Here is a 13868-nt window from a genome sequence, read left to right on the forward strand (position 1 = left end):
TTGTTTTTACTCTATAATTTTAAAAATCTTCCACACTGCACTGCAAAATCAATTTACAGCAGAAATAACAACATATCACAAGGCAAATATCAGGTAACATTGCAGAAGGCGGTCAATATAAGACTAGAAACCAGTGTTTTTTAAATAATGACATCCATAAGGCTTTGTGATAAACATAACCTGCCCTTAATACATGAAAATACTTATATTGTATATTAATATGCCTACACAACTAAGATTTCCTCTCATTTTTAGCTTTCCATCAACATTAATCATTTAATTTATGCAATTTAAATGTGAGCGTGTGCTTGGCTTCCTGGAATGAAATATGAGTGCAGCCACTTGGCTTTATTTAAATTAGGATTCTGATGCCTTATAATCAACATGATCATACTGTTTAAGATTGTCAACGGTGGTAAACAAATTACTTGTATTTGTGAGTTGTTAAGATCACTTTTATAGCATCTAACGTCTGTGTATCTGACCAGTTGTGGTTGACTTGACTGAATTAGGTAGCGCGTGAAGAGCAAAGCATGTGTCAGCCACAATTCTTTTTTTTATTTTAAAGTTTTACAGTTAATGAATGATGCTGTGGGATAAATCAAAGTAATAAATCAGAAATCTTCTTTGTATTCATATTTTTCAGTCATCAAATGACTTGAATTTCTCCTTCCATTGTGATTAAGGTGTTTATTAGGTAAAACAAAAGGTGACAAGCAGCCATCCAAGAAGACACATACTTTTTTGAGGTGTATATGTGTTCATGCAGCATTGAAAAGGATGCTAAATTTATATGCCATTGATTTAAGGCACTTACATTACTTCTGATTTAATGCTCTGATTTTTGGGAATGAGTGGTGATTAAGTTGTGAGGTTCTCAAAATACAATCTCCTTTCTATATTGGTCTGTAGGACTTATAAGATGGTGTGACGTCCAGGAAGGCTTAAGATAGTGAGGATACAGTAAGAGTGCCTCAGCAGAAGGGGATGGGTGAACGTAAGATGGATCAACCTGTTCAGAGAATACCACTGAGCACAACGTAGCAGGCGCCAAGTGATATCATCATATCAAACAAGTAAACGAACTGACACCAATTAAATTACAAAAAAACAAGCACGTAAAGTTACTATACAAAAAATACCTAGTACTGTCATTTCAGTAACGCAATATCAATTTATCAATAACAGCACCAAAGACATCAAAGCCATGTTCACAGTTATGTCAGAACTGTACAGGCGTGAACAGAAAGACACCTGGTTTGGTAAAATGGGAAGAGGCATTCGGGTGATTTCTAAAGGAAATGAAGACGTTTGTAGGTAGAGGAAGGTTCATATGCATGATTGAAAGCCTATTAGAGAACAAAAACAGAGTGACTTCATCTACTGAAGCTTGAAATGAGCTGCTGATCTTCTCACTTAATGGTCTTGGATGCATAATGACATGTTACATCTTGGAAATACTAGCGGACATTTCATGTGTGTCGGTGTGTGAGTCATTACATTTGAAGCAGGGCACTTGAAGAGTCACGTGTCTTTCCACTGAATGCACAAGCCTTTGTGCTTCTCAAGGTAGATTATTCTCATAGAAAGTTTACTAAGTATCTGATTTCAGCCTGGCTGTGTTCGTGTGAGAGGCTCAAATGCTAATAACCGTACACATGGATGCTAAACAGGAAGGAAACTGGTGACATTCAGGTCAGTCTTAAGCACTTGAACCAGTTTTACTTGCAAACTGTAGTGTGTAGATCTCTGGAGAGTATCGGAGCTGCATGTCAAAAGAAAAAACCACAGAGCAGCTGCAGTAGCATCTTATAACCTCCCGAAGACCAAATAACGAGGAGAAACCAACACAGAACAGAATCAATGATTGGCCTGCTCGCGTTCTGAGCGGCCCATCGCTGCACTTTTCATACACTTTTTTTATCCTAGAAACAAAACTCGCAGGCTATTGAATTCTCCAACCCTCTTTTCCCTGTAACGTAAGAAAACCAGGCTCCAGCCTCGGCCGCTGTGTGTATGTGCGTGCATAGCTGCACTTCCCTTCCCTTAGAACCTAGCGTAAGACAACACTGAAGAAGTGCTACAGCAGTCCCATTATAAATGCTTGATCCAGAGCCACAGTGAAATGAAGGCATATCGGTGACCCAGAGGGTTTGCCATTATCTTCTTTCCCGCGTCCGCTTTCACTCTTAATGCAGTATTCTTATGACACAGCCACATCCTCGAGTCGACGTGGCCTCCGAACCAACAAAAGGAGAGTTTGTTTTGGTTTTAAGGGGACGGGGCTTCAAAAGTCAACGTCCCAGCCGGAGGTGTCGTCGGGAGGCGGGTCCTCGTTGTCCTCAGGGAAGCTGTCGAAGTTACTTGTGTCGATGGCTGATGTGACCTGTTGGAGGAGAGACAGAGTCAGTCACGCGAAGGAATTAGAAACAAGAAGGGGCAACACGTGAGGCCAGTGTGCACTTACACTAGGGATAATAGGAGGCGTCAGTGTCCCCTTCTTCAAGCCTTCCCAGTTAAAGCCCTCAAACCATCTGAAAGGAAGAAGCAGCATTAATACGTCACCTTTATTTAACTGTAAAAGGAGGAAAAACTATGATTTGAAATATGCCCACTTGTGCTTTTGGATGTCTTTGACACCGTTTTTCAAGTTTCCCAGTCTTTCACAAGGATTATCCCTGTAGTAGAAACACGAGTTAGCGAAGGAACCACTGAACCCACGCAGACCGAAGCACACTGAGACATCAGAACTCACCTGCATAGCTTTTTGATTAGGTTGGCAGCATTTTTGGTGATTTTCTTTGGAAATTCGATCATGTCGATGCCTCTCAGGATGATGTTGTACGTCTTCATGGGATCGGGGCCAGAGAATGGGGGGCTACATCACGCGGGAGCAAAATTAGCAAATGCCACCGCTTGAATTACGTGACGCATGCGTTCTTAAAGCCCAGACTTGTGCGTACCTGCCAGTTAGGAGCTCAAACATGAGGATTCCTAGAGACCAGTAGTCGGCTGAGATATCGTGACCTTTGTTCAGAATGATCTCTGGTGCTACATACTCCGGCGTACCACAGAAGGTCCACGTCTTTTTCCCAAACCCAATCTTTTTGGCAAATCCAAAGTCCACCTTCGAAACAGGAAGCATAAATCATATTGCGGGTTTAGGAGGTTTGCTAGTCCCTGTAGTCTACTAGCCTGGTTCGAGGTGTCTGCACAAAAGAAGCTGCTGTAATCCTTTTTTTTTCATGTATAATGATTGAGCTGACAACACAACGGTTTCCCAGTGGTGGAGTTTTTCTGTTGATGCTTTGTCATGAGGGATATTTTAGCTGCGGGTTGCTGCTCTGCCAAAAGCTACAAAGTGGGTTCTCCACGAGGAGAGAAGGAGAACTCTCCAAGAAGTACAGAGCCCAAATGAACCTCAATTATACTTTTAGTTATGCTTTCATTATACTATTATTCATGCCCCAATACAACACAAGCCACATTTTCATTATTCCCTTCGAACATCATAAAAATATGAGAATCATATGAGAATGTTTATTCTGAGTGGTTGGATATTGATTGCTTACGAGTTTGGCATAGCCCCTGTGGTCCAGTATAAGGTTCTCTGGTTTGAGGTCTCTGTAGATGATGCCTTTGGAATGCAGGTAGGCGAAGGCCTCAACCACACAGGCCGTGTAAAACCTGGTGGTCGAGTCCTCGAATGAACCCCTGGAAACAGCAGAGCAGTGGCGGTGAATCCTGTTACTAAAGATGCAGACGAGCATCGGCGGCATTCTGTTAGATAACTCAGCTAATCCGACATGACCGCCCTTTCTGCCAGATGGTTTGTTCTACCCAGAGCACAACGACATCTGATAAGAATATATTATTAAAGTGCCTAAAGTCTGAGATTCCAGGCAAACATGTTCCACGCTTGCAAATTATATGACTAGAAAGCCGGAGATTTTCGAGAGTCTTGGAAGAGAGGTTTAATTTTATATATAAAGACGTGTAATTTCCATTGAGGTATATGTAAAATAATTACATTAGCACTATCACTACATGTGCTATGACTCAGTTCACTGGTATGTGACTCACCGGTCCCGAAGAATGGTCCACAGCTCACCTCCTAAACAAGCTTCCATCAGCATGTAGAGGTACTTGCTGTCCTTGAAAGTTCTATAGAGTCTGGCAACACAAAAAGTGGATGACACTTAGTAGGTGCCACATGCAGGATGTGCATTTGACTAACAAATCCAAGCCCTGTGTGGGAGTAAGCATTTGCTCTCTTTCAGGTTCACAAGAAGCTTCTGCTCACTTTCAATTTGCACTTGGTGTAGAATGCATATGGTACCAATATGCTTGACTTGCATGTGGGAGGAAACTTTTATTGAAATGAGAACGCCTGGAAGCTCCGCTGAGGAAACCCGAGTAATTAAGCCCAGGTCCATTTGGCTCTGAGCTCATAAAGTACTGATCCCTATGACATTTTTCTACAGTATACTGTAGTGTACTAATGACAGGCACCTAACAATGAAGTCCGAGTGGGCCTCCTGCATGATGAGCTTCTCTGAACGAATGTGCTCCTGCTGCCTCGTGTCGACGATGTGCCGCTTCTTCAGGATCTTCATCGCAAAGGTTTTGTTCTCATCGCTCTTGAGTTGAACCTGCGGTGAGAATCACATGAAGGACTTCACACGCGAAGGTCACAGTCGTGTTAACCCGCACGGCCTGTTAGACAAATTTGAAGGCGTGCAAAGAAAAAACAGAAAAAAACCCTCGCTCGTGTCCCCTACCAGCTCGACACGTCCAAAGCCTCCGACTCCAAGGGTGTCGATGATGTTGAAGTCGGCAAGGTTGAGGTTGAAGAAAAAAGCGTTCTCTGCCTCGTACCTGTAGATTCGGGGGAAAAGAGGGAAAGGGATTAGAGCTGAGATGACGGATGAAAGAAGAGCTAATCCACTTTCAACAACCTGAGACAAAATATCCGTCTCTCTTTGAGCTCATTTGTTTGCAAATCTTAGAGGATTTAAGCCAACGTAATCTATCAAGGATGTTATTAAGGATGTGGAGTGGATAAATATGAGCACAAGAGCAGGATGTGTTTGACTTCTGCCTCCTGGTAACCACTCCGACCTCCGAGCACAGACCAACCGTCCCCTGTCTGTCCCTGCTCCGATAGCAACAAAGGCAGGACGTCGGTGACGCGAGAAGGCTAGCGCTGCTGAAGACGTGCCTGGGCTCCGCCACCATCGTGCCCCAACGCGACCTGCACAACGCTGGCCGCCAGGATTGTTTCCACCTCTTATCCCCAGTTACTGCATGCCTTTTCTACTTATTGTTGGATACAGACAGAGTTTTATCAGCCCCATCTCTGGATCACTGCGCTCAGGACAGATCTGAGCCTGGATGGGTCTTTCTGGGTCACCTGCAACACACTACTTCCTCAACATCAGCCTTTTCTCCCAGCTGTATGCAAACAACTGACGCCACACTACGAATCAAGTATTTCTTATATTTATTTCTCAAATTTAGTTATAATGCAATGTGAGACGTGAGTCACTCCACTGGATCCAGCAGCTACTTCGGCTTAACCCTCAGCCAGGGCAACCAAGCATATTCGCTGAGCCGGTGGCACGTGTTGGCAGGTTTCTGGCCACGGTGTTTCTCAGAAACACATCAGGTTACCAGGAGAGCCACGGTCTATTTGTGTTTATATAGGCGCTGCTGTTATCATGTGAGATTCCCTGGTGATCCTTTCATCTTATTTTCTCCTCCCATCACCTGGAACCCGGCCCAGAAAACGCCCCAAATCCCCAAAATGCTTTCTGTTTAAGAAAGGGATAAAGAGAAGGAACTAAGAATAAACATGTGCATTATTGTATGTGGGGCAGGATTAGTCCAGGGTCACGGTGACTGACACGTGCAGGCAAGGACTACATCAAGTCTATGAGGTGTGGACATGTGTTTAAATCATGATGGTGGAGGGCTTGTAAATTCTGTCAAGATTTATGGGGATCAGGAATAAGGGCATGGTTTTCCACTATAAAGTTCTGTGTAAAGGTTCCACAATGCTACGCTAAGACCAGTAGGTGGGAGCATTGCTCCATTTAAAGTATCAAGGTGACGCGGCCTGATGGAAAAAGTCAAAACCAATCAAAGCTCAACCACATCAGGAAAACATCACAATTAGCTTCATGAACAATTAACACATCATTCTGCTCAAACACTTTGAGAGTATATGAATTAAGACAGGCTCAAAACCAGCAGGTCAGTGTGTTGGTCCACTAGTATAGTCTGTAGAAGGCACCATGAGCCTTGTAAGAGCCAGAATACCAGACGTACCGTTGCGGAGGCTGCTTTTTCTCCAAACAGGCAGAGAGCAGCACAAAGTCCCTGCACGTTGATAACAGTAATATGATACGGCTGAGCGGACCCAGCGGACCGGAACCGCGCGTCCACCTGAAATAGACGCCCGAAGCGCGACCTTGAATGAAAAGTAAGCGAGCACAGCCGCACTCAACGCCGCAACACAACCTGGGTTTGTAACACAGGACGTTTGTTTCGAGGATTTGAGGTTGAAGCCGCTCACAGCTAGTTACGGTTACGCAGCAAATCCATTACCAGCGCTGCCATGCAAAGTGTTCCTCACAGGCACCCCTGTGGATGATAATCTGTATCAGTGAACGGATGAGATCATAACATATGATGCAATTCCCATGTGTCTAAGCGTGTGTGAGCTATTATGCGCATTTCCTTTGCTTAGTCGCTCCTCGGTCTAGTCAGACTCAAGGGATGGAGACGCATCTCTGACCTTAAAGTTGTCTCAGCCGAAATGCCATTTTTATTTAGCAGTAATTCTTGCTTATTAAACTCCTACAGCTGCTCAACAGACAGAGGAAACACTGAGTCACACTCGTCAATCTCCTATTGTTAGCAGATTTTCTCGCAGAATGGACCGAGCGTGTGTGGAAATGTGAAGTATTTCTGCTCGGCGACAAATCAGCAGTTTCAAAAGAACACTTTAAGCACATTTTCCGCCTTGGGATGTGCATCATGAAGCAAACATTGCACAAGTACGGCACAGGCAGGCATGAAGGTGATCTTTGAAGAAAAGACCTCTCAACCTCCCAGCAGCTGCAGTCGGCTGGACGGACCCACTAATGCTCCTCTGTGCTCATCCACTGTGACCAATTAGCGATAGGTTCCGTCACCGTTGGATCCTGACTCAAGATTTCCTCAACGAGAAACAAACGTCGTCTGCTGGGCAGGGAGTGGCAGCGAGGGATGGTGTACACACACACACACACACACACGCGCACGCACGCGCGCCCGCGCATGCACGCACAGACCCACACACACACACACACACACACAGGCACACACACACGCACACACACGCACACACAGGAAACGCTACACTAATAAGGGTGAAAACAGCTTTGATGTGACAGATTTCAGGAGAGACTCAGCGTCTCTGGTTTGTGCCGGGAACACGGTGGATATTAAGCTCACAAAGGCAACTGCGCGGCAATATGTGCTGGTGCTTTAAAACCTATAGGACTGGAGTGGATTCAGTCGCACACACCTGCCAGCGGAGCGCTCGTCCCTGCCGGTGAGTGTGGCCAGGGCTGAATGAATGCCACAGCCTCATTATGCGCGTCCTCCACCAGCACCGTACCCCGTGTCGTACCCTGCTCTTTACGGACTAAATGCCACCGAGTTGAGCAGATGACCGACGCTTCCAGCAGACAGCGAACCCGAAGCTCTGGGTGTCGCTCCAGCTTCACGCCGCCCATCTATTGGCATCTCTCTTCCTGTTCCCTCTCTCTGTAATCTGCCGCTATCAGGTTCTCGATTCTCCTCGCCCCGAGTCGCCGCATAGCGCCGAGCCAGCGAGGTATCAGATTGTGCCTGTTCATGGCTGTCTGAACCCCAAGATGCCCACCGCATTGCCAAGGTGTCCTGTGCCTTCTGCAGCGCTATTCTCTTGTTTCCATAGTGATGATGAGCGGAGTACATATTAATTTCGAGAGAAAATAGAGGCGGAGGTCACAGCCTCTGGTTTCTGGCCTGCCACCCGGGTTTTGTCTCGTTACGTAACAGACCTAAAGGCACAAATGCAATAACAGCTGTCCTCCAGCGACGTCCCAGCTGCTGGGGAGTCTCAGCGTTGTGCAATTAAATGATTAAATCAGTTGAAACAAAACAAAAGTCGACATCCAAGCTAAAGCATGGAGGTCTTTTAATTAATCCATATAAACACAATAAAATCTAAGATTCTTACTTGGCTTTGGCGTCAGCGTCCTCATGGCCTTTACTGGAAACGTCTTCCAAACCTCCAATCAGGTGCTTGAACGAACTGTAACAAAGACAGTAAATGTTAAAAGCACATTGAATCCGAGAGTGTTTGGCAATTTTCTCTACAAATACAACACAAATCCACTCCACTAATAGTATTTCATGTATGAAATGGCAGCTTATGGTTGGAGGGAATAAAGCAGTTTGTATACTCTGTCCAAAAAGCTGCTGCAATAGATGACCAGGCTGTCACGAAATACACTGCCAGCTACTATTAAATATTCATCATTCTGCTTTTAGAGACAAGCCTCTAAAAATCACTGCGAACAGATGAGAAGACGGAGCTGCCCTGAAGAGGTGTAAAGCAGTGCGATGGCAGACGGACGAGTGGGAACGTTAAAGACAAAAGCAGAGGCAGTGCATAAATGTTTTAATGAATGAATAATGGAATAGAAAACATACTGTCTCTGGAGTCAGCATATAGGCAATAAAAACTCATAGAGCTGAAATAAACCTTATTCTCTATTTGAAGCATCATTACTTTGATATATTATGACTGTATAGAACCTGGAGAAAGATTGAGAGAACCCTTTAAAATCATCCAGCTCAATGGAAGAAAAAAATGCTTTGGCTCATTTGTCTCTGAAGTGTGTATTCTATTCAAAACACGACATCGTGGAAGAGGATCTAACTGAGGCAGCTTTTATGCGAGGACCATCAAGCCGTCAGCCACAAGACACAATGCATCTGCTGTTTTCTGGCGCATAATGCCTGTGAGCCGGGGCCGTTTCCTCGCTGAGCTCTGCCTTAGATCTTTATGTTGCACTCAATCGGCGACTCCCCGCTGCTTAATTTCAATCCCCCCCGTCTGCTTCCGACCGTCTCCGGCCCCGGCTCTGCTCTCACTGTCTCCAGCCTGAACGTCTCGCCGGCGAACAATGGATTAGACGCTAACGAGCGTGCGTCCCGGCTGCCTGCTTGCTGCTCTGACAGGCGGCGTGGAAATCGTCAGTAATCACCTGTGCCGGTGACTCACTCACTGTAACCCCTGCGAGCTCGTAGGACGGTCCATTTGTGTGTTCTGTGTTCCCTGAGGCCGGGGGAAGGCCTTGGGTAAGCCGATACCACCTCCTCCCCACGCCCAGTCTGTCTGTTCTCACCACACCGCGTAATGACAGAGACGCTGAGGGATTTGCCATTTAGACTGTGACCTAATGCACTTCTCTGGATCTAATTCATTATATATATATGTGTATGATCTCAACATTAAAACATGATGAATGCTGTAATAAGTCAAAGTAACATGCAGCAGGAGCTGAGATTAGTTTAAGAATTAGAATTAGTTTAAAAAACAGACTCATGATCTGAATTTTTTTAGCAAACATCTAAACTACTCATTTGTTCTATTTTGCTGACATCGACTGCCCTGCTGACACTTTTCGTTGCTATGCCAAGTTCTGCAGCACATTGTATAATTACTGCTTTTAAAAAAAGTTGTGTTATTGATCTTTACAGAGCTATTTATTATTAAAAATACACGTTCCAGTATAATTTAGTAAGCATTGTCCTGTAAATCTAGTGGACAAACTACTGTATGTCTCATCTCATAAAATATTTAAAGGGCTGACGATGCAGAGCAGCCATTGTGTCCGGACAGGATTAGTGATATTGATACTCACTCTCTGTCAATCACCAGACAGGTGACCGCCTCTGCTGCAATGACGTTGGCCGTCCTGATGTCCTCCCTGGAGAAAAAGAGCACAACACAGTCAGACACTGGATCAACACACTGTGCGACAATCATCAGCTTTTTTTAAAAAAGCGCAGTGAAAATGGAGTCAGCCGCATTTGCAACGTCCCATTCAAAGCCATTCGCTCCGTGACGCTGGCACGCGGTGAAGGCATCGCCATAGACTGGGACTGGCATTACTCTTTATCATATTTGACGTCAGCTTCATCTTCCTCTGACGACGATGCGTCTTCAGAGGAGTCGCCCCAGTTGCATGAATCCGAGTCCGTGTCCCAAGAATCCATCCTTCGCTCCATAAAGCTCCACGGCGACGAGCTGACAGCCAGAACCAGCACAGTCCAGGGCAGCGCCCCCCAAAACCCGCGGCCCTAGTACTTGTACTGTATATAAATCCTCAATCCAATTAGAGCGTTATCCACTTCCACTCTAACACAGACTAAAATATTACAGAAAGACAGAAAACCAGGGACGTCCCAATGGCAGATTATTTCAGGGCCTGTCTTTTGAAAAAGGAAAGCAAAATCATATTTAAAATCCTGCGTGGAGCGCGAGCGCTTCAACTCGATGGAAACAGGAACTGACAATCGCTCCCTCTGAACTCAGTCTATTTCAATGAGCTGAGGTGACAATTCCCTCCTCGCGCGACGTCGACTCCCTCTTCCACATACACCCCTCTCTTTGTGCTGACCCCCCTGGATAAAGGTTGCAGCTGGTGGGGGGGAAAGGTGAGGATTACAGAGGAGAGGAGAGCAGCGTGGAGGAAGGCAGCGTTTGTCAGGGGCAGGGGATCTATTGACAGAGGGGAGCTGTGGCCCCAGGCCTGCAGAGCACGTACTGTATTTCATTCACTCCTGATAAGCTTCCCTGACCCGCATCCCAGGCTATTAACACAATACTCTGGCAAACCTCGCGCCACCTGTTCGTCTGGTCGACAACAGCGGCGAACGGCGGCGTTCGCACACAGTGAGAGACCTCAGAGTAATAATAACCAGGTTAATGGGTAAAAGAGGGCCAAATGTCCCACAGCAGATGACTAGTTTGTTTAACAAAGGTCTTCAGAGGAGAGAATGAAGCAAAAACACGGGGTTGAGATGACGGTTGACAAGAATTTATTTAATTAATTTATTAAGACAAATATGGTTCACAAACAGCAGATACTCATTAAAACTGTGGTTCCTCTAATTCAACTTGCCAAAGATCTGACTCACTATAAATGTCTTTCATACTGTTAGAAACTGTATGAAATAATTATTGTGAGGCTCTAAAGTAGATAAAATGCTATGTGAAAGATCAAGAGGACTTTTTCACAAGTTCACACTCTTTGTAGATCCGACCTCAGATCTGAGCGGCGGTGGCGGCGGCCGAGCCGCGTTCACTCCCGCGCCTCGGGTCAAACCTCTGACGGGTCGTTTTCTCCTCAGCGCTAATGAGCTCCGGCGCAGGCGGCACCCGCGATCTGCCGCGCGACTTAATTGGTCTCATGAAAGGAAACGCGCAGCGCTGTGTCATTTAATTACCATGGCGACACAACAGAGCAGCACGGCACCGGAATAGACGCTACGTCAGCGCGCGGCGCTCTCAGAGGAGCTCGGGGGGGTTCGTACCAGAGCAGCTTGTTACACCTGTCCCACGCTGAGAAAAACAACTGACTGTGTCACCGCGAGCTTCCGCGTGAAACACAATCGCTGAACAATATCTGTCAGGATGATCCATTTGCACACTGCTGAGCCGCAGCCTCTCCCTAAGCCTCTACACATGTTAATTGCTGCGCAACAAGGAGCGCTTTGCTCGTACACAAAGTGCGTGCGCCAGCACAGCTGCGCGAGGCGTCTGAAAGGCCCCTTGGACGTGTTGACGTCCAACAGGCGATGGAGGTGGAACTGGTAATTGAGCGGTGATCTGGTGTCCCTTAGGAGCAGGTTACCAAAATAACTGGCAGGCTTGAAGGTTGAAGTGTGTGGCAGCAGTGAGGGAAGCGAAGCTGGAGTCAGGACTGTGGGAGGATTTTCTAGAATCACAGCCGCTGATTTATCCATCACCAAAAATAACGTCCTCGTTGCCTCGTTTATGCTTTTTGTCCATTTATAGCATCTAGTATTTGATACTAGTATCTAGTATCTCAAGTCTCAGATGTACAAGCATCTCTCAAGGACATGATCATGAAGGAATTATTCAGCTAGAAAGTTAAAATAATGAACTGTAATGTGGTTGCACTTCATTTAAAACGTGCTACAATCCTGGACCAAAGGCCTGACGGACGCCACTGACGCCTTAAAGCTGCCGAGAACAGGATGTTGAGTTGAATTCACCGCCACAGGTCAGGGCGTTTATTGTCCGCGCCTCGAATGGAAAGTCACACTTCACCACGGCGACGGCAGCGTGACATCAGACGCGGCTTTGTCACAACCGTACGAACGTGGCGCCGTGTCAATGTAGGCGTTCATTGTTTCCCAGAACATCCTTGGACAAGCTTCATGAAGTATCAATTGGAGCATTCATTCAGTTCACCATACACTAACCGATCAATGGGAACATGTAAACTGACTGTCCTGCTGCTGCTTTACTGTACAAAACACACACACACACACACACACACACACACACACACACACACACACACACACACACACACACACGCAGACGAACACACTTAAAACGTGTAAACACGTTGTTCTCCGGCATCAAAGGTGGCGTCTTCCTATGAACGGAGCCGTCTGTGACTGAGGGCTATTGAGTTCCCTACACAAGGACACACTCAGTTAACGTCTAATTAAAAGATGGCCGCTGTAGAAGAGCCCTCTGATCAAAAGATGGCCGGCATCTCCATCGCTGCAATTCACAAGAAAGGAGCATCAAAGGTATCGGTAAACAGGCTTCGCACGCTCAAGATCCTGCGAGACAAAAGACGGCAACAATGTCCATCAGACCCTGAGGTTCTGAACGGCTGTAGCTGAGATGTGGATATTTATAAAGCACGAGATGTTCTGTAAGGTGTTTGAAAAACCTTCCAAAGCGGCACATTTCGTTCTGGGAAACAGGATTCCGTGGTCATATACCACTCTGAGGAGAACTTACAGGGTTTCAGTGAATGGCTGGAAATTTAACACAGGCCCACATCACAGCAGCGCGCCTGCTAAATGCATTATAAATTAGCACTTTGTGTCGTGTTCTCCCTCATCAAACAGCTCATTCTAATGTCTGTGGAGGAAGCGGCTCCTCCCTCTGCCGTGGGATCAGGACGTCTGCAGCGCGCAGCATTCTGGGGCTCCTCTCTTCTCTTCTGCCGCCGACATATGGGGCGAAAAGCCCGGCCATCTGTGCATTTCCAGCTGCTGAGCCCAACATCACACCTACGGCTCCTTTGAACATCAAGCTAATGACTAACAGCACCCGCACGCAGGCGGCCATTTGGTTTGCGCCGCACACTGGCCGGGTCGACTTTGATTTCCTTGTGGTTCAGCGTGGGTGATTTGGGCTCTGGAAGGTGCGACGAGCGCTTCAGAGCTGATCTGAGGGCGCTTTTCACTTTCAGCAGCCACAAGATGGCAACCTCTCCTTTTTTTGCTCTTTAAACAGACACGCACTCAGTTGTGGGAGAGCGTTTGATCTCCATTTCTACCTGATCCCTGACAGACATACCAGTATTTAGATTATTTGTTACCCTCCCACTTCTGTAGTGATGGTTTGTCCAGACTCACTTATGACAAGACAGGACAAACTAGCAGGTAGAAATATCTCACTGATCCAGTCTTTGATGCCAGAAGCCAGTATCATCATTACACTGAGGGGAAGGTATTTCATCTCTGGCCTTGTTGTGGCATGAGCGCACACA

General features: G+C 46.2%; 1 protein-coding gene across 3 annotated transcripts in view; it reads right to left on the bottom strand.

The window, feature by feature from the left end:
• Window positions 1–222: 222 nt before the first annotated feature.
• Window positions 223–13868, bottom strand: part of LOC114870401 (cGMP-dependent protein kinase 1) — a 57506-nt gene continuing 43860 nt past the window's right edge. For 2 of the 3 annotated variants that reach the window (XM_029174934.3, XM_029174933.3), the window contains exons 8-18: window positions 9966–10031; window positions 8273–8347; window positions 4782–4878; window positions 4513–4652; window positions 4084–4173; window positions 3573–3714; window positions 2964–3127; window positions 2756–2878; window positions 2616–2678; window positions 2468–2534; window positions 223–2386 (exon numbers count right to left, since the gene is read on the bottom strand). In XM_029174934.3, coding sequence (XP_029030767.1) covers window positions 2288–2386; window positions 2468–2534; window positions 2616–2678; window positions 2756–2878; window positions 2964–3127; window positions 3573–3714; window positions 4084–4173; window positions 4513–4652; window positions 4782–4878; window positions 8273–8347; window positions 9966–10031 — 1126 coding nt within the window. In that variant the 3' untranslated portion in view covers window positions 223–2287. Of the gene's footprint in view, window positions 2387–2467; window positions 2535–2615; window positions 2679–2755; window positions 2879–2963; window positions 3128–3572; window positions 3715–4083; window positions 4174–4512; window positions 4653–4781; window positions 4879–8272; window positions 8348–9965; window positions 10032–10216; window positions 10971–13868 lie in introns of those variants that run through there. The other variant, XM_055502564.1, reaches the window with a different exon arrangement.

This window comes from Betta splendens, chromosome 15 (genome assembly GCF_900634795.4).
Source record: "Betta splendens chromosome 15, fBetSpl5.4, whole genome shotgun sequence".
Taxonomy (NCBI): domain Eukaryota; kingdom Metazoa; phylum Chordata; class Actinopteri; order Anabantiformes; family Osphronemidae; genus Betta; species Betta splendens.